The sequence below is a fragment of the Mycetomoellerius zeteki genome, unplaced genomic scaffold, assembly GCF_001594055.1.
Source record: "Mycetomoellerius zeteki isolate Tzet28-1 unplaced genomic scaffold, Tzet1.0 scaffold282, whole genome shotgun sequence".
Lineage (NCBI taxonomy): Eukaryota > Metazoa > Arthropoda > Insecta > Hymenoptera > Formicidae > Mycetomoellerius > Mycetomoellerius zeteki.
Window position 1 is genome coordinate 16,606 of NW_017257263.1, and position 20,320 is coordinate 36,925.

Here is a 20,320-nt window from a genome sequence, read left to right on the forward strand (position 1 = left end):
TTTATACAATAAACACATAAAATAAGTAAGCTGCTATAATATAGAAAGTCATCTTTCGAAATGTAAGAAAAATAAAATAGTTTTTAATGTACTTTAACACGTTACTTATATAAAATAAATGTAAACCTGTATATACCTACTAGCGCATTTTATCACAGTATTTTGTTACAAATTGATAGAATAATTTCTCACCTGGATGTCAATCATAGTTATACGTAAATTATAATATAATTATGGATTGAATAAAGTTCCTCATTATATTATTTGTACATTTTATGTCATAATAATTATTTAAGTGAAACAATAAATTATTTACTAGACTGTAAATATTAATTTGATTCCCAATTTGAGGTAGAAACTACAATACAATAACAAAGAATGATTGTATTTTATAGTACACATCAAATTTGGCAACTCGCCAACTTTGGTTGTCATATATGTAATAATCTCTTTAAAATTTCACGTATAACGTTTGCATATAAATTAAAAGTAAAAACATACGATAGACAAAGAGAGTGTCAGCCAACTGTTCTGTCATTTATTAAATGTCCTTGGTAATGTATGTAATCGCATACATGAATACAGCCAATACTTTGTTCATCGTTTGCTTTTGTCCTAATACTAGAAATTAAAAGATATAAAAAATGCCTTAACACTAAAAATTAAAAGATATAAAAAATATTTCAAGTATTAAGTTAATTCCTAAATTGAAATAGAGACTACAATACAATAATAAAAATTATTGTATATTACAACATATCTTAAATGTGGCAACACGCCAGCTTTGGAGTTGCCACAGTATATAGTAATCTCTTTAAAATTTCACATACATATATAACATGTGCATATAAATTAAAATAAAAGCACACGATAGACAAAGTGTCGGCCAACTATTCATTTATTCAAAGTCTTTGGCAATGAATATAATCACGCACATGGGTATAATCAACATTTTATTTATTGTCTGTTTTTGTCCTAGTACTAAAAATTAAAAGATGTAAAAAGTATTTCAAGTACTAATTTAATTCCCAATTTGAACTAGAGACTACAATACAATAACAAAAAATTATTGTACAATATATTATAATATATATCAAATTTGACAACTCGCCAACTTTGGTTGTTATATTATATAATAATCTCTTTTACATATATGACATTTGCATATAAATTAAAGGTAAGAGCAAGAGCACATGATAAAGCGTCTGCCAACTGTTCTGTCATTTATGGAAAGTTCTTGGCAATATATGTAACCACGCATGGGGATGGCCAACAGTTTGTCTACCATGCTCTTGCTCTAATACTAGAAATTAAAAGAGATATAATATAAAAATATTTCAAACGTAAAGTAACTTAAAAAGAAAATCTCTTTCAAAATATTAATTATTTTCCTTTAACCATGGCAAGATAATAATTTTTATATATAAGTGGCGCTGTATCGTCACTAACGAAATTTCTATCAGGTTTGATCGAAGCGAATGGATTTTTTCGCGGCTCCAAAATCGTTTCTACATCAGCGATCGATTTTATTCTAATCATCTCTCGTGGAATTTCCTGCTTCGTGTAAGACGTCACGCACACGGGAATTTTCATTTTACAAAATTCTCGTATCGTCTCCGGCCATGTATCTTTGCCTTCAAAACCAGTTTCCCGATAAAGACCTGGATTAAAGAGGCACACGAGATGCGGTTCTATAAATTGTTTGGAGCGACAGAAATCGTGATAAAATTTTTTAGGATGGAACGAAATTTTTACTCGTCGACCAGATGATTTACAAGACGAACAGATCTTCACAGCGGTTAATAGGTCTAATGGCACTGTCGGCAGACTCAGTTCCGGACCAACAAACATCAACTTGAGATGCTTTAAATTCGGGAGGAGATGCAGAAAAAGTTTCTCCCACACGTGCAAATTTATACATTCATACTGAAACTCAGCACCTATTACATGAACCACGAAGGTATCGATAATTTTCCAATTCTGACAAGAAATTTGCATGGAATACAAAACCGTTAATGGAATAGACGCTATTTGAGAGAGGCTGCAGTACGTATAGCAATCCATATTGAAATAATATGTTGATCGGCCGTAAAGCTGTACTATTAACAGATCAAAATTACCCGGCAAATGAAGTGGCTCTTTCTGGAAGGTATCCGGAATCTCAGGCTCTATATAACCGTGTTTGTGCTGCATGAACAGCATTCTACGAAACACCTGAAACTCTCGACACCATTCTTCATGTCCGCCGTCATGATTCTCGCAGAATAAGCCGATTCCGCATGCCGGGCAACATCTCAGAGTCGTCGAGAAGCGACGACAACTGCAACAAACGCGGGGATAAAGAAGGATTTCCTTTTCCCAGAGCTGAAGAGGCCTGTTCAAGCGACATTGTACTATCTCGATCAATTTCAACCGATAAATCCGATAATCATCCGCGCTGAGTTCCAACAGTAACGACAAGCCACCTCCAATCTGACAGACTTCGGCGAGAACTTTGCACAGGCCACGATGCTTCGGTCGATCCTGCTTCATATGTCTGACGGTACAGTAAGAAACCATGCCGCAAGATTCACAGGTTTCCTCCGACCGTTCCATGCAGATCAGACATAGATTCGACACGAAGACAAAACGTGGCCAGAAGTTCAGCTCGACAGTGTCCTCTTCGTCGCTGTCGTCCGACGATCGATGTTGCATCGGGTACACGAATGGCAATTTCAAACGCGAGTAAACGTCAATCGCGACTTCATTGATAGAAAGATTTTCTCCTCTTTGTTCCTCTATCGCTTCTTTTTCGTCGGAATTTAATTTTTCTGCTACCTTCCTCTCGCAAATTTTCTCAGTGACAAAGATCCTTTTCGGATTTCTTTTTCTGCGACCCATCGTCAAAACTGAAACAACAAGATCAATGCAACGAACGTAGATTTATAACGAGCAAATAAAATTGATTTGTTTAAATTGTATTAAGCGATCGCATTACATTATATTAACACTTCTCCGCAAAACACAAACTGACGATAATATTACATCGACATTATTATAATTTCCCTGCGCGTAATATAATACATGTTGTACGTAACAGTTTCATTGTTAAGTAGGAAATTATATGTTACTGATAGTTTGTGTTCTGCGAATCAATTATATATGAAAGATGAAAACTGGCTCATATAATTAAAATCTTTCTATTTGTTCGAGGACTATTACAAGGGTTATTACATAATATATCGATGTTACGCGTACGAGTATTTTAGTGTTTCAACCGCGAACACGATTAGTTACATAACTGCGTCCCGTCAAAGAACACGTGTAAACCATTATTTCAGAATATTACAATACGAAGCTCACACGCATCGTAATTAACAAACCGATATACCACAAACGCTAATAATTAAATACGATCGCGACGGGTTCTACTTGCGTTTAATGACCTATTATACATCTATCGAAAAGAGAAGACAATTATCTCCCAATTTAGCATGCCGTATTCAACCGTACATTGTACCATTATTGGCACGAGAATTTATTCATTTGTCATTTAAAATGCGTTACTACTCTCCGTATGCATTAACTAAATTGTAATAAGAAATAAATTGTAATAAGATAATAATTAACGTAACAAATTATAAAAAATTTAAATACTTACTTTCATAAATTCTTCTCAGTAGCCACGATTATTCGATGCTTAAAAAATATTATGTACAACACAAAGAGCGTTGTGTTAACAATGGTACCATTCAACATGGTGTTACAGAGATTGTCTTAAAACTCCGCGCGATTTAGACAAGCGATTTCATGTCACGATTTGATTTTCCCTCTGCCGAAGACCAGACGCCTCGATCGTTCAAAGCCTTGCGAGGTATTATCAGGGCTGCGAGTACGTCGATGGGCACTATGCCTAGTCGCCCAGACATAAGGTATTTCAAGCACTGCGTACTGGCAATAAGATATTCGAAGACGAATAGCCAAAGACGAATGACGTTTGACTCTCGAGAGGGAAAGCGGCGGAATATAACACATCAACTAAAATAATAAACGGTAATATAATTCTGACATTCCAATTTGTAAGCATAAGGCATTTAGTACATCAGATATGAATAATAGAACTTCTGTATATGAATTGACACGTGTGTGTGTGTGTGTGTGTGTGTGTGTGTGTGTGTGTGTGTGTGTGTCAAATGAAAATTTATCCTACCATCCTCAACGTTCGCGAAAAACGCACAAAAATGTTCAATATAAAAGTAATTATCAATTAAATAATTAATATTAAAGTAATAAACTTTTTGCACAATGAATGAATACGATTATATACAAACAAAATATTTGGAGATAGGTAAATTATTTTTATAACAAGTTTCGTTGATTTTTTTAGCTTTAAAGATAATTTTATATTACTATTAACTCTAGAATGCCAGAATGCTCGATTTATAAATTTTACATGCAAATGAGCAAGGTCACTGAGCGCTAAGCTATGTCTTCAGTCATTTATAGGTTATTAGGAGGTTTGCAACTCTTCAGTCCAGTCTACCACAGAATAGCTAAAACAAGCGAAGACAAATTTATAAAAATTCTATCTTATATAATTTGGATCTCCTAATGATTAGTATTATAATAGAAAGCATGATAAATAATTTCAATTTTTAAACAGCTTTATATATGTTATTATGTACATTTTATTTCAGCGTTATGAAGGAGAGAGAGAGAGAGAGAGAGAGAGAGAGAGAGAGAGAGAGAGAGAGAGAGAGAGAGAACACAACAGCAATATATTGGTAGATGTAATAGATAAAGAACTTTATAGGTCTTGAAGTTTATTTTTTCAAATACTATAATATAATATAATTACATATCTTTCTTATATTTAAAATACTTAAAAATATTATTATAATTTTCTCATAATTTCTGTTATTTGTAATAATACGTGGTGTAGCAATAAAATTCGGTAAATGTTATGAGAAAATAAATCACTTAACTAATATACAAATGACCTTTATCATCCTTCAAAGTAATTCCCTCTAAAGATAGTATACTTCAGACAAGATTCATATAATTCGCGGAAATTATATGAAAAGTTATCTTTGAATATCACCTTAAGTCTTGTTACACATTCCCAAGTAGAATTTAGAAATCAAAATAATATCATAAGAGCAACATCATGACTTCATTTATTATAAGTTCATTTTTTTATATATATCGAATGATGTTATATATATAATGACATCCTATGATATGATTATGAATAATTAATTATGACTCTGTGTTCTACCTGGAGTTCTGACTCAAAATGTGTACAGCAATTTTTGCTCCAGCAGATCTTTTTGTTTCCTAAAATAAAGGATTTACAAACATTTTGAACACTCAAAATCATGTAACAATAAGACTTAAAGCGATATTCAAAGATGACTTTTCACAGAGTTTCCTCAAGCTATTGTCTCTCAAAAGTGTATTGTCTCTAAGGGGGATTACTTTAAAGGATAATAAAGATCACTTGTATATTAATTAAGTGGTGTTTATCTTCTCATAACATGCACTGAACTTTATTACTACACCACGTATATGGAGATGTACATTAATAATCAATTTGTATCTTTCAATGCAATTTACAAGATTACAGACAAAACATGTTATTTCGCGAACACCAATAAATATGAAATATTTTGTATTCCAAATTTTAATTTTTCTTTGTAATATTAATTAAAATATTTTTCGATATGTATCCTTTTATTTTTCATTATATATAAATTTAAAAATATTTTAATAATAAATATTACGGAAAAAATGAAAAAATGTAAATAAAAAAATTTATTTCATTCCGTGTTATAATATTGACTAAAGTGTAGTTTTTAATTTATATATACAGTTCTTTATTTATTTATAATCTATGTATTATGTATAGCATATTATAAATAAGAATAATATATATAAAATCCAAAAATATTTTTATGATAGATAAATATAAAAGATTTACTTATCCATAAAATATTTATTAATTTTCATATTATATATGTATATTTAAAATAATATATTATACATACTACACACACACACACACACACACACACACACACACACACACACACACACACACACACACAATCATAGTATTGATTAATTAGATAGATGTAAAAAATATTTATTAATATTGTTTGATTTTGATATTATATACACATATATAATGGACATATAGTTGAATTTTTTTTATTTTATTATGTCTGTCAACATCTAAATATCTTTTCACATAAAATTGTTTTTAAACATGTTAAATCACTTCATAAATTTTGCACTTTTTAATCTACCCATTTTTTTAATCAACATTTAACCTACACATAAAATTGCTACAATATCGATAAATTCATATTTCATGTCAGACATGCAAAATTCCTACATGCATTTGAAAAATGCAACTTTTGCTAAAATAAAAATTGGAACATATAAGCCGAATGTAAGAAAGTAAGGACTCGGACATAATGAAAGAAATAAGGAATAAGGAACAAGAAATAAGATTTCAACCAATCAGAAACTATGTCTTCTATTTAGTGACACAAGTCAACACAAATATCGTTTTGTCTTGTTACTTATAGAATGCAAAGAAAGATAAAACGATATTTGTGTAGATTTGTGTCTAAATGATAGGCACTCTGTATCCCTATGTATCCAGTAGATTTAAATTTGTTATACCTTGTTTACTTATTCCTTGTTCCATTTATGGTGTCTAAGCCCTAACAGAAACATATAAACAAAGCTTCTATATGTTAGTAGCATAATTATTATTGGAACAATATTATAGTAGTCCAATATTAGCCTAATATTGACTCAATATATCCCCATGCTTAATTAATGTGTCACTAATAAATTATTATTAAAATATAGGAGGTGAAAATTGAGACAACAAAACATTTTCTAAAGAAAAAAAGTCACATTTGCATCACAATAGTCACAGATAAATTGAGATGTCACTGTAAAATTATCAAAAGGTGACAGTGATATTACATTGACTGCTTTCCTTTTAGGAGATACAATCGACACAAATGTCATTTTATCCTTCTTGACATGCAATGAACAAAGATAAAACCATGGTGGAAGAAAACAGGTGAGACAACGCGCATAACGGCAATTCAGAGTAATCAACTAGCCAATCAAATTTAGGTCCTAAATTTTGTTCTTACCGCAATTGTCACACAATGGCCAATCAAACTGTATCAAATTTGGTCCTACTGCGCATCCCTCAAGTTGTCTCATCTACCCTATAAGCGCATAATATTATTTAATATTAAATAATATTTTAGGCATATTCTCAGAATATTAAATATAACATTTTAATAATATTTTACTAAAATTATATAATATTAAATAATATTCCTGAAATATTAATGGATGGTTATATGTCCACTCCTAATAATATTATATGATTATTAAAAGTAACTAATTAAAAGTAAGTAATTTATTTAATGTTACTGTAATATCGTATAAACATTAGAAAGTATTATAACAACATTTACTTTAATTTGTAAAACTGTTACATCTGTTCAGTATAAGTATACGTTTAAAAACGTATACGTTTAAATATTAATTATTTTTAATTTTGTGCAATTTGAATTCACAATCCAGTAACGAAAAGTTCTTATCAGTCTATGCTGCATCTTGTGCTAAAAAAACGTTTCAACGTGATTTTAAGTACATATCCAGTTCTACAACTGAGAGCAAAAATCATTTTTAGTTTTTAAACGTATACTTATACTGAACAGATGTAACAGTTTTACAAATTAAAGTAAATGTTGTTATAATACTTTCTAATGTTTATACGATATTACAGTAACATTAAATAAATGTTACTTTTAATAATCATATAATATTATTAGGAGTGGACATATAACCATCCATTAATATTTCAGGAATATTATTTAATATTAAATAATATTATGCGCTTATAGGGTATTCTGTGACTTTATTTTTTGCTACGAAGGATAAAAACATATAAACATTCCTTTTACATTTTTTTGCCTCCTAAAAGCTTCGTTTACGTTTCTAACACTTTCCAGCTCTTACATTCGACTTACACTCCAATATTTATTTTCACCAAGGCGAACCATTTTTTACTGGCGGGAAGTACATGCGTCGATTAAAATATCGGTGGCATCGAAAATCATTATTACTTCCATTGGATCATTTCATTTATTATTTATCATACATTTCATAAATGAGAATATCTCAAGCGCATAAAAAAACTTGGCCCGGCGGAATTATATCGCTTTTAATCCACACTTTAATATGCATATCACTTACGTACCTCTTAATGTACAACGCTCGTTCATCTGCAGCCCAGCTGACAATGATTATCCATTACCATCCGTCTCAGCTAGCCATGCTATCCCATTTCCTACAGCTTTTCAGTTCGTTCCAATGTCTGCTCACTCGCATTTCAACAAATCTATGCGATTTCTATGCGAAAATTCAGAAAAGATATCGCGCGCGCGAATACGACCGCAATGACTTGGATCGCCATTCGAGAATCGCAAGCGGCCGGCCGATTCGATAGTATCGAACTGCGCCCGACTCCGATTCGGCAACATTCACTCAACACTGCGCGTAACTATTGAATTGACGTAGATACGTAACTGTACGCAGCGTACTTCACGCTGTGTGCTTGTCAGTGAATTAGAGTTGATTAAAATGATTATGATTGCTCGGTGAACTCGACGGAGGACCTTTTGTTTCTTCTCGAGGAATCCGGAATTATCTTGGACATCGTACGCGGAAGTATCGCTCTTATGATCGGCCGATGGATCAACACGCGAAGAAAAGTCGTGTATTCGAGGTATACGTGGCACTTTGAGGTTATGGCGGCCGGGCTATCAGCAGTTGTCAGGCAACCGCGCGAGCGAAGAGGAAACGCTCTTTTGTTGAAACAAATGTAAAAATTTGCTTCTATAAATTAAGCGTCCTGACAGCGCGGCTGTCTAACGAGGATTTTCAGACGAAATCGCAAAATGTCTTTATTTTATGTATCGTGAGACTTTTAGGATTCGCTACGCGGTTATACATTTTTCATAGTACGAACATTTCAATGCAAAAACTAATTGCGACGTTTTAAGTACATTAAAAATAAACTTAAATATTATGGAGTTTCATGTGTAGAATATTAGATATTGAAAGGACTTTTTTCCTGGTGAAATTGAGATAAAACGAATCAATATCAGCTATGGAAATATGACGACAAATAGTGTTGTATAATTTAAAATTTTAGCCGATTTTAGTAAATATTAAGTAAATTTTGATGATTAATTTAGGCGAAATAATCGAATATATTCAAAATATTATAACACTTAAATCGAAAATCTATTCCTTACTTTTATGAATCTTTTTATTTGCAAATAACTTTTTATTTATTTGTTATGATGTGTGACTGTTATCAAATGCTTTCCAGCAAGACATATAGATAACACAGTCTAACGCAGTAAATCATTACATCCTTATTGTTTGTCAATGTTAATCAAAGCTGAAATGATCGCTATATTAAGGAGCACGCAAAAGAACTTAAGTAATAAAACCTAAGCTTTGACCTAACAGTAAGCAATTGGCTAATCACAATAGAGACCACAAAATCATAATTAAACTAGAGATTGAGATTGGATTCGAATTTAACCAGTGCTCATTTCTACAATGTAGTTTAATTTTAATCTCGGTTTAATTTACTCTTCACTTTTTCTAATTCTTAGAACTGAAAAAGACTGAAGAATTAGTTAAACCAGGATTGAAATTAAACAATATCATTAGAAACAGGCAGAAAAAAATACTGAACTTATGTTTAATGAACTTTGCTTTGATTGGTTAAATTTCAATACAATTTTAATCTTTAGTCTGAGAGCCATAACACAAAAAAAAAAATTAAGCAGTAAGACATAAGTAATAGCAAATCCAACATCTTGATTTCTTTACTCCTTTCGTTTTACTATTAAGTAAAAGTTTTTCTGTGTGCCTTACATTGTGTCTCTTGCTGGAACGCACCAATTAACTTCTTGTGTTGCGTTTATTTTTTCTTCAATTTAGAAAGAAAAAGGGGAAAAATTAATTTTACAAAAAATCCAACTGAAAAGAAGAAAATTATAGGCTACATTCATGCTATCATACTGTGCTATTGCGTCATACTGTGCATTCTGTTATTGTTTTACATCTAATGAGTGAAATACACAATAGCACTGATAACGTGCTTTCCAAAGTAGTTGTGCAATCAAAATAGCTTAGTGAGCGCTCAGTGTGATTTTCTTATTAGAAGTCTGTTTTTATTTGATCTCAGTAAATAAATTCTTTATTATACGTTTTTTATAACTATTGTATACTCTTTATACTTAAAGTGAAATAATATATGTTTGATATTTAACAAGAGCAGAGATTGAAGTTCTGTAGTTCAGCAATAAAAAACAAATCTTATGATTAGTTTTTACATTCAAAATCAATTAGTATACATTTTATATTTAAAGTGAAATATTTGTTTAAAATTTAATGAAAATGAGAAGAAAAATTTTAGTGTAGTCCAGTGCAGCAATAAAAAAAATCTTTAAAAACGAAGAACTAATTATATTAAAGATCTCACTGAGCTGCTTTGTCTGTCTGACGCAGCCATATTATCTGTTTTCCTTGTAATGTATGATAAGGAGCGCGTATTCCGAGATATTTATACTAGAAAAATCAAATATATATAATAAGATTCGTGATATGGATAAAATAATAGTGTACAACAAACGACAAACACTATCGGTAACTAGAGCACATTAATATCTAAAATTTATTATTAATTTATTATTGCGTTACTGAAATAATATTCAATAATAAAAATAATAATCCTGTTTTTTTTAGTTAAACTTCTTAGTTCTTTGTCTTTTTCTCTCGACTTTTAGAGAAAAAAAGATAAAAGATGAATCGTGCAAGAAATTCAGCTAAAAAGAACAGGCCTATAATTGTACATTTCGGTTCTCTCTTCCAACCCCATCTCCAGCATGTGTGTACTTTAACAAGGTTGTGTACAAGAATGCATCTTACTGTGGACCACGAAGCGGTATATTCCGTGATTGAAGATGTCATAATTACAAAGGCTGCTTGATACCAATATAGTAGATTGTTTACCTGTTTTTTATTATTTTTATTTTTGATTATGTTTTTAGACTGTTGACCCTAGGTGAGTCCTCCTTGTTTGCTATATTTAAATTTGTAACTATTTTTGACATCAAAACCAAATTTATTTATTTACAGTGGAAATTATATCCACTATGTTGGTACCAAGCAACCTTTACGATTTTGACATATCCTTAATGAAACAGTATTCCGCTTTGTGATCCACAATAAAATACATCCTTGACATAATTTTGTTGACACATGCTGAAGATGGCTCGAAGAGGAAGCCGAAACATACAATTATATTTTTATTATTGAACTAATTTGTTATTAATTTATGATTGCGTTTTAATTTCCGTGTCTGACTCGTATTTGTGATTTGTCGTATATTATTGTTTTAAAAAAATTATTTTAATATCTTGAGGCTGTTTTATAATACAAATATAATTTTACGTTTTACTCAATGTAAACGTTCTTAAGTTTATGATCTCTTGCCCGAGACGTGGTGATCTCTTCTGCATATATCCATATGTGAGATTTAACGTCAGTGCCGAATGGCCTATTAAAAGAAGATTCTCATGCCAAAAATACTCTGTGTGATTTGCAATTGCCTTCGTTAATAAAGGTGACAATCAAATAAAGTCTAGATATATTCTGTGTAGATTTAAACCCGTATCTTTAGCACAAAAAACAGACGCGTAACTCTTTACGTAACTAAGGTTACGACATTTATGAAAAGTTTTTGTCATTAATTGAAATTGTGTGTTAGCTTTCTTCTAACAATAAGTCTGTAGTCCGTCGTCAGAGATGTAACTCTTCTGCATACATCTGCAAATATATAGGATCTACAGTTTTAATGTTGATTCTAGATAGTCTACTAGAAGAGGTCATAATGGCAATTGTTATAATGGCAAATACTCTCTCAGTGGTTTGCCATTGCCTTCTGAGAGATGATCAAATAAAATCTTATATATGTGTTCTGGGTGAATCTTTTGGCACAAAGATCAGACGCGCTTTCTATCGTGAACTTTAAGGAAATACAATTTTACGTGAATGAATACCGATTTGTGAAATATAAAGTTTTTGTCGACAACTATATCTGAACGTGAAAATAATACTGTGTACATTGCAAAACCTTGATAATGTTATATGCAATAAGTAATCTTATACGTGATAAAAGATTACCGGATGGTCTTTATAAAATTATATTGATTTTATTTTATAAATTTAAATTTTTTTATATTTTTCTAATTATTTCGTTATTTTTATATAATTTAAAAAACTTTAAAGACAAATTATTGATCAAGATTTATAATGAAAGAGAGCTATTTTTATATTAATAAATTAACTATAAATTTAAAATTCCGTCATGTGTTATTAATTCACAAGAAAATTTACAGATTATTTATAAAAATTTAGTAATTATTTATAAAAACTATACTAAATAGTAATTTATCTTATACGTCATTACTGCAATCTTCTTTTGTCACGGAATTGTATTATATAAATATAAGATTATTTTAGAATTATAATAATAGCATTAAGAGACTATACGACTCGGTGAAATAAAAAGAAAGAAAGAAGAGAGTCAGGAGCTTGCAAAACCACGATGGGTCTAAATTAGATCCAACTCTAAAAATAAGCTAGAACAAATGTGACGAAACGTATCTTTCGCTTACGTAGTTCTAATTACACTCAAGTCTTTAACAACATCTCAGTGTTGTAAGAAAATAAATCTCCCATCTTGCTGGCAATATGAATTATCCTTAACGAAATTCCAATAATCTTTCTGTCAACTTTTATTTTTATACAAGTCTCATTAAATTTTTGTTAACATTAGACTAAAAATACATTGTGAGAAGTGGTACATATTACAATATTGTCCTTATCACGAACAATTAATCTCAAGTACATTTTTTATCGACAAATCTAAATTACCTCTCTAATTCTTCTACTGATAATACCCAATTCATAAATTAAGTATTAGACACGCGTGAAATTTAAATAATTATTTCAAAAAAATTCGCAGGTATTTTTTGGCTGCTCTAACGAATCACTCTGTTTTTGATCGCAGTATTGGCCGGTGATTCGCAAAAGGAAAGCTAACAAGGATGAACCATGCGAAGGTACAAGAAAACCGCTTTGGGCACAATAAAATTCGTCGCAGACAACTAAGAAAAAGCAGCTCACCACCGAATAAAATGGTGGGATTAGGCAGCGACGAGCTATTTATTTCGACTGATATCAACAATATGGAATTGGAGATCAACTCTGAAGATGAGAGCGATGAAAACGAAAAGGGCGATATACAGCGACTGATACCGTCGGACAGCGAGAGTGTCGTATTTAGCAGCGGAAAAAAGGACAATCAAAGGAATGAGGTGGAAAATGCGGACGATGAAACCGTCTGGTCTATATCCATCCAGATGTTTATACCCTTCCTACTTGCCGGCTTCGGCATGGTTGCCGCTAGTTTGCTGCTAGATGTGGTGCAGGTATTAAAAATTGAATCTTGTTTCTGCCAATGTAGATTAACTTTAAGAATCTCTATTTAACTTGTCTCTTTCTAAGTTAAAAAAAAATCTAGAAGAAAATTTTTTAAAAAGTAAATTAAATCAAGATTAAAGTTAATCTATTGAATATATACATCGATTGAAATGGATGACATATATCACAATCATGCATATTTTTGAGGAATTCTGAAATAGAAAATAAATAAGATACGGTAGCAGCTGCTTTTCTTTACTAACAATAAAATTTTTTTTATCACGTCTCTCAAGAACTAATTATGAACTTATAAACTGTTTTTCAGTAAGGCTAATAAATCTAATCTCATAAATGAAACATTGAATTTTAGCATTGGCCAGTGTATCAAGTGGTATCTGAGGTATACATATTAGTTCCTGCGTTACTGGGTTTAAAGGGAAACCTGGAGATGACATTGGCCTCCAGATTGTCGACCCAAGCTAATCTGGGTCAAATGGATACGACGAAACAACAATGGACATTGGTTATGGGAAATTTAGCTTTAATCCAATGTCAGGCTATGGTAGTTGGTTTGCTGGCGTCCTTAGCGGCCGTGATCCTTGGTTGGATTCCGGAAGCTCACTTCAATATTCACCATGGACTCTTATTGTGCGCCAGTGCCTTGATCACCGCTTCCGTAGCCAGTTTCTTTCTGGGCCTCGTGATGGTTGCAGTCATATTATTGTCGCGACGAATGAACATCAATCCTGACAATGTCGCTACGCCGATCGCGGCTTCCTTAGGAGATCTAACTACTTTAGCTCTTTTATCCTGGATCGCTTCTATATTATATAAAGCAATAGGTATAAATGATTGTTTTACCGTATTGTGCTTATTTGATTAAAAACGACGAATTTTGTAGGTAGCGCTCCGTGGACAGCTCCATTATTGATAGTATGTTGTGTATTTATAACTCCTGTATGGGGTTACATAGCAGCTAGAAATCCATTTACTAAAGAAGTATTGGATTACGGCTGGACGCCTGTGATATCCGCGATGTTAATTAGCAGGTGATTATTTTCCGTTGTACATTTTATAAAAATTTCATGAGGTGAACGCACGCGTCAATGAATAACATTGATTTTAGTCTTGGTGGACTAATTTTGGACTACACCATATCAAGCTACAAGGGTATAGCAGTCTTTCAATTAGTAATTAATGGTGTTGGGGGAAACTTGGTCGCCGTTCAGGCCAGTAGAATATCGACGTCTCTACATAAAGATTATCACACAGGTGTTCAAAAGACTCTGAACATTTGCATTAGTCCATTCCACGCATTTTTTGCTAAAGGTGAGTTTACTATAAACGTTTTTGCACAAGATATAATTACATGGTCGTGAATTTGTAACAAGGAATTTTTAACAGGAGGACATGCGAGGACAGCTAGAGTATTGCTGATGATGGTAATACCAGGGCACTTAATCTTTAGTTATACCATTAGTTACCTTCAGGCGGGGCATACCTCGTTCACGCCTATATTTATCACGATATATTTGATCGCTGCAATGTTACAGGTATACATATATTAATTTTTATAAAAATGATACTGAAATTCAAAAAAATTATTAATATTGATTAAACTTGTTTGTTTAATTTTTAGGTAATCCTGTTGTTATATATTGCGCAATTAATGGTTATTTGGATGTGGACAAGAGGTATGGATCCAGACAGTTCCGCAATACCATATTTAACAGCAGCAGGCGATCTTATAGGAACTGCGCTTCTTGGAATTGCCTTCCATATTCTTTATGCCATAGGCGACGGCGACTCAGACGTAGGAGATTAATCGTTAAAGTTTATACAATATTTTAAATCCTTTATAATGTTACAGGTCACAAATTTTTGAACTGTCGTTCAAAAGACTGCGATGAGAAATCTGATTTGAATTTACAATGCGCTTACTAATTGTAATTCGAAATTATTAGTGGTTATCGCTTTCATTACAATGAGTTTTTCTTTCAAAAAGAAGTATAGTACTTGTTAATATTGATTTTATTATAATTAATAAATCGAAAAATTATGTGACAATTTTATTAAGAAATAAAATTGTCACATAATTACAAAGATAAGAATTATAATCCGCTAATATTGATTCTATCATATTAATAATTAAATTGCCATGTAATTACAAAGATAGGAATTACAATTAATTTGAATTGCAACTATGCCAATAAATATAGGCCAGTATATATATATATGTATATATAAGTATACATATATTTCATTCTATGCTTTAACCAAAATTGCCATCATACAAGATATTTTCTTAAGCTTCGTCATATCAATCATACGACGTGTGTGCCTATATGTATAAACTTAGTTTATCTGTATATAATACCTAGTAGATATATATTAGTACACATACATATACAATACATCAATCAGTTAAATATTAAACATAAATTTTAATATTTTTTATATAATTATCTTTTATATAATATAGAAGAAACTTTAATTAGTGCAATTCTCAATTATGGCATTAAAGTGAAAGATGAATACTCTTTTTTTTCTTTCTTTCTTTCTCTCTTTCTCTCTTTCTCTTAATATTGTCTTCGATTTATTAATACTCAGAAATTTATAAGTACGTATTGTATGTGTAAAGCCTAAACAGTCTGTATCGAGGGGGTACTCACCTACAAAAATGATTTCTCATTTCTTGTATTCATAGTTATTTCAACGTCATTGCAAAGTTATTTTATTTGTTTTCCGAAAGAAAGTTCGAGACGCGCGACCGAAGGTACGACAATGTTTTTTTGTTCGATTTCAGATGATTTCTTGATTTCAATGAGGAATGCTTGATTGCCTCATTTAGTGAATTCCGTTGATTTCGTAGATGAGTAGCCCCTCGGTCTATATATATGACAGTTTTGTTTTTACATAGTTTTACTATCTGAGACCCGTTTCTACCAGTGTAGATTAATTTTAATCTTAGTTTAACTTAATTTTTATCTTTTTTTAGTTTTAAGAATTAGAAAGGATAAAGATTAAGTTAAACCGAAATTAAAGTTAATCTACATTGAAGAAATGGACACAAAACATCTAAAGATATAATTAAAAATATATTTCTATATTTATAGTATATATGTATAATGACATTTTACATATTTTGAATGAATCAAAATATTTATAATTATATAAATTTATTTCTCTTGCCAAGATATATAACAGATTAAACAAGAGTTGAAATATGTACGTGAAATAATAAAATTCTCGAAATATTGTCAGAGCTAACAAAAGGCTAAACTTTGTGATTACAAATTATATTAATTAATTGCAAAATTATTTATTCTGTGAACTAAATTCAATTCGTATTTAAGATGAGAGATTATAACTAGGAAAAAGAATTAAACCGAAGTATATTGCGAATTGGAATTTTAAGAGCAAGTTAAGGAATAGAGTTCTAGATATCAACAAGAATAGCGCATTCCTTTTATTCAAGCAAATGCTGACAACAACATTTATTTATTAACTCTCTTCTTTTTTCGACCACTACTTTCAATCTACGCCCTTGATAATTGGGAACGAGTGTGCAGAATAAACATTAATTTATTATTTTCGCTTATTTCTTATTTTTTTATTTTTTTAAATAATGATTTAAGTTCGTAGTGATAACTCGACCGGGACCTCCGTGTTCTTTCTTCGGTCCGAGGATTACATTATTTAAAAATTTTTTAAAGTTTTGGATGAAACTAATTATCTTTGGGCATTTCAAATCACTTTTTTGGTGACCCCCTCGTAAACAAGAATAGATTGAAATGGATTAAATGGATTCACAGATTTTCAGAAGTACGCATTCGCGAATATTGAAATGAATCCTTTTTAATCCCAATGCATTTTTATTCATTTATAGGAATTTTATGAAGCATATCTCTATATCTTTCAATCTAAAAAGAAAAATTTTAATTCTTTAAGTGCATTGTGAATACTGCTCAATTAAAAATTCTGAATAAGAAATGTAGTTTTTCAATCCCATTAAATCTAAAAAAAAGTTTTCCGTTCAATTGAATTCTAAAAAAGTGAAAATGGACTACTGAGTGAATGCTACTAAAGTATCCATTTAAATTCATTTAAATGGATTAAAATTTCAATTCATTTTAATACATTCTCGTTTACTGAGTCTGATTTATCTCTTACTTGAAGAACTATCCCAGCTTTATCCTATTTTTATTTTGTCATTAACAATTTCTTATTATATGCACTTTCAATCTCTCTTTTCATTGTTTTCAGTTTCTGCTTCTCTTTGCACCCTTGTTCAAGTCGCAATTGTTCCAATCTCGTAATTCTTGTAGTATTCTTTCCTCTTCAAGTTTCAATCTTTCTTCCTCTTCTTTTCATTTTTTCAAAGCTATTTGCATATTAGGCATTATATACCTTAAGGAAAAGTTGAAGACGCTGTCAATCTATCATATAGTAGGAACTAAAAAAACATTTTCCTAGTAACTCTGGCAGTTTTTCTGGTATTGAAAAAACTTCTTGTTTAATGTCTTACGAAATTATCTTGGAAAGGGGGATATACTTACATAAATATTCGTGTAGACATGAATAATTTATATATTGAAAAGGTATACAAAAAGAAAAGAGAGAGAAGTAGGTGATACAGTATTTTATATTAAAAGTATAAATACATATATACTTTAATTTACGGGCACAAATATAATGAGAGAAATTTATGTATAAATATAATATATACGATAATATGTATGTCACAAGAAAGGGAAACACCATAAAGGAGTTCTTTTACTATAGTATTAAATATCTTTACTCTTAAATAATGAATAAAAACAATTCGTTTACTTAGCTTTGCAAGATATCGAGAATATAATATATAAAATATTCTACAATAAGTAATACTACAACAATGTTATGCCGATATATTCATTATATTTAGATGTAGTGAAAATAGTATATTAATCAGATAAGTCCTTTGAAAAGTTACTATAAGGAAGATAATACTGAGACTTTATTAACATTTTCCAGTGCCTAAAACATATACGGTGTTTGGAAATCTGAAGTAATGACACTGTATAAAAGATTTACTTATGTAATATACAAGTATCATAAATTCTAGCACAACGATTTGTTATGTTTATATGAGAGAATAAAGTCTCGATGTACAACTGCGGCATTTTATCATTACTTATCTAAGACGCATGCAAAAAAAAATGATAATTTTAATGATTCAATTTAAAATTATCTTAAGTACTCTAATAGTATTATTATTAATATCCCAAAGAAACACTGAATGCGTGTGCCGCTATATTTATAACGGATAACGAAAGTAGAAATGTCAAGGGCTAACAGACAAATTTATTATTTTGCAGACAGATGTTTGCGACCAAACATTATATTATAATTTAATTGCTTCAAATTTAGTTGATATTGATGTTATGCTATTTGTTCGATTTTACGTCAAGTCCGTTTTTTAGTCAAAGAAAAGATCACAGAAAGAAAAAATTTGCTATGAACGCTAATCCTATGCCATGACACAAATGGCAAATGTTATTTGCAAATGTAGGTATCGCAAAATTATTTGCAGGTGTAACAAATACTTAATTTTTTTGTGCTCGCTACAAAAAATTATTTACAACAAATGCAAAATATTCATCAAATATGCAAATTTGTTTCATAGCGAAATTATTGTTCTCCGTGATGTCTTGCCCGTCGAATGAAAACTCGTCGAGGGAAACTTCGGCGAGTTTTGCAAGGATGGAGTAACCCAAGCAGACCAAAAAGTCATGACATCGAAATGGCTCCAAAATGATCATTAAAAGTTTGATCATTAAAACTTTTCGATCAGTAACGATTCGTTTTACTGTCATTTTGATGTTATGGTGATCGGTTCTGCTTATGAATACTTTTCCAATTCACGCATGATAAAGGTACGCGTGCACCAGCCGCGACACGCAGGAGGATCCGCACGTCTTCTCGGCCGCGCTCGTTTAAAGCCCCGTCGCACATCCTCCCGCTCGTTCACGCTCGTAACCACCTACACCGTAATCGCGCGGTATCGTTCCTTCGTTGTGTACGTTTGTACGTGGATATGCGTGTGTATGCGCGCCGGTTCATTCATCCACGTCGCCGTGTTCGCGCGTACGTGCACGTGCACGGGAGCCGCGTTAACACGCACACATGCACGACGGCGGCGATTCGCGTGGTCAAGCCCGTCGACGACGACGACTCGCACGGTCAAGCCCGACGACGGCGACGACGGCTGTGAATGAAATAGTTTCATCTGTCAGTGCCAACTATCGCGCCGATCCCGGTGTACGCGGCGCGTCTCTCACAGATCTTTATCTGCCGTCGTGCGTCGTCGCGCGTTAAAGGGGTAGCGAGTGACCGCGAAAAGAGCGCGATTACTCCGACCCAAAAGTCGCGCAACGTTCAGGGCTCTCGGAAACATTCTCTAATCCCAGTGAGTTCGATTCTCAATGCCGCGGACGTGAAAAGAAGCTCTCGACTGTGAACTCCAAGCGGTCCGTACAAAAAAAATAAACGAAGAATAAATAAAATCAAAGTATAAAATAAACAGAAAGTAAAATAAAGTAGAGGTAAATAATAAATTTATAAAGATAAAGAAATCTCGTCCGAGCAGTCGGAGGCTAAGATTAGCGTTAAACTACAGTACAAAAGCAATAAACAGCTTGGAAGGAGCTCTGGTGATCGAGAACGAAGAGGACTTTTGCGCTCCTCTTTC

The 20,320-nt window shown here is 31.7% G+C and overlaps 2 protein-coding genes across 4 annotated transcripts; one reads left to right on the forward strand and one right to left on the reverse strand.

Annotated features, from left to right (window-relative positions):
• Positions 1–1,383: 1,383 nt before the first annotated feature.
• On the reverse strand, positions 1,384–3,994 carry LOC108724219 (uncharacterized). Its single transcript, XM_018450464.1, has 2 exons — positions 3,641–3,994; positions 1,384–2,888 (listed from the first exon to the last, which is right to left on the reverse strand). Exon 2 carries the CDS (start codon positions 2,878–2,880, stop codon positions 1,384–1,386), a length of 1,497 nt encoding a protein of 498 aa, XP_018305966.1. The 5' UTR covers positions 2,881–2,888; positions 3,641–3,994.
• A 14-nt stretch (positions 3,995–4,008) lies between these two features.
• Positions 4,009–15,547, forward strand: LOC108724218 (solute carrier family 41 member 1). 3 transcript variants are annotated; one of them, XM_018450462.1, is made up of 7 exons: positions 4,009–4,032; positions 13,175–13,595; positions 13,958–14,429; positions 14,489–14,636; positions 14,714–14,916; positions 14,992–15,140; positions 15,227–15,412. In XM_018450462.1, exons 2-7 carry the CDS (start codon positions 13,212–13,214, stop codon positions 15,410–15,412), a joined length of 1,542 nt encoding a protein of 513 aa, XP_018305964.1. In that variant the 5' UTR covers positions 4,009–4,032; positions 13,175–13,211. The 3 variants fall into 3 exon arrangements, with proteins under 3 accessions (XP_018305964.1, XP_018305963.1, XP_018305965.1); XM_018450461.1 differs by lacking the exon at positions 4,009–4,032 and adding an exon at positions 8,617–8,806; XM_018450463.1 differs by lacking the exon at positions 4,009–4,032 and having other exon boundaries at positions 13,212–13,595; positions 15,227–15,547.
• Positions 15,548–20,320: the final 4,773 nt, after the last annotated feature.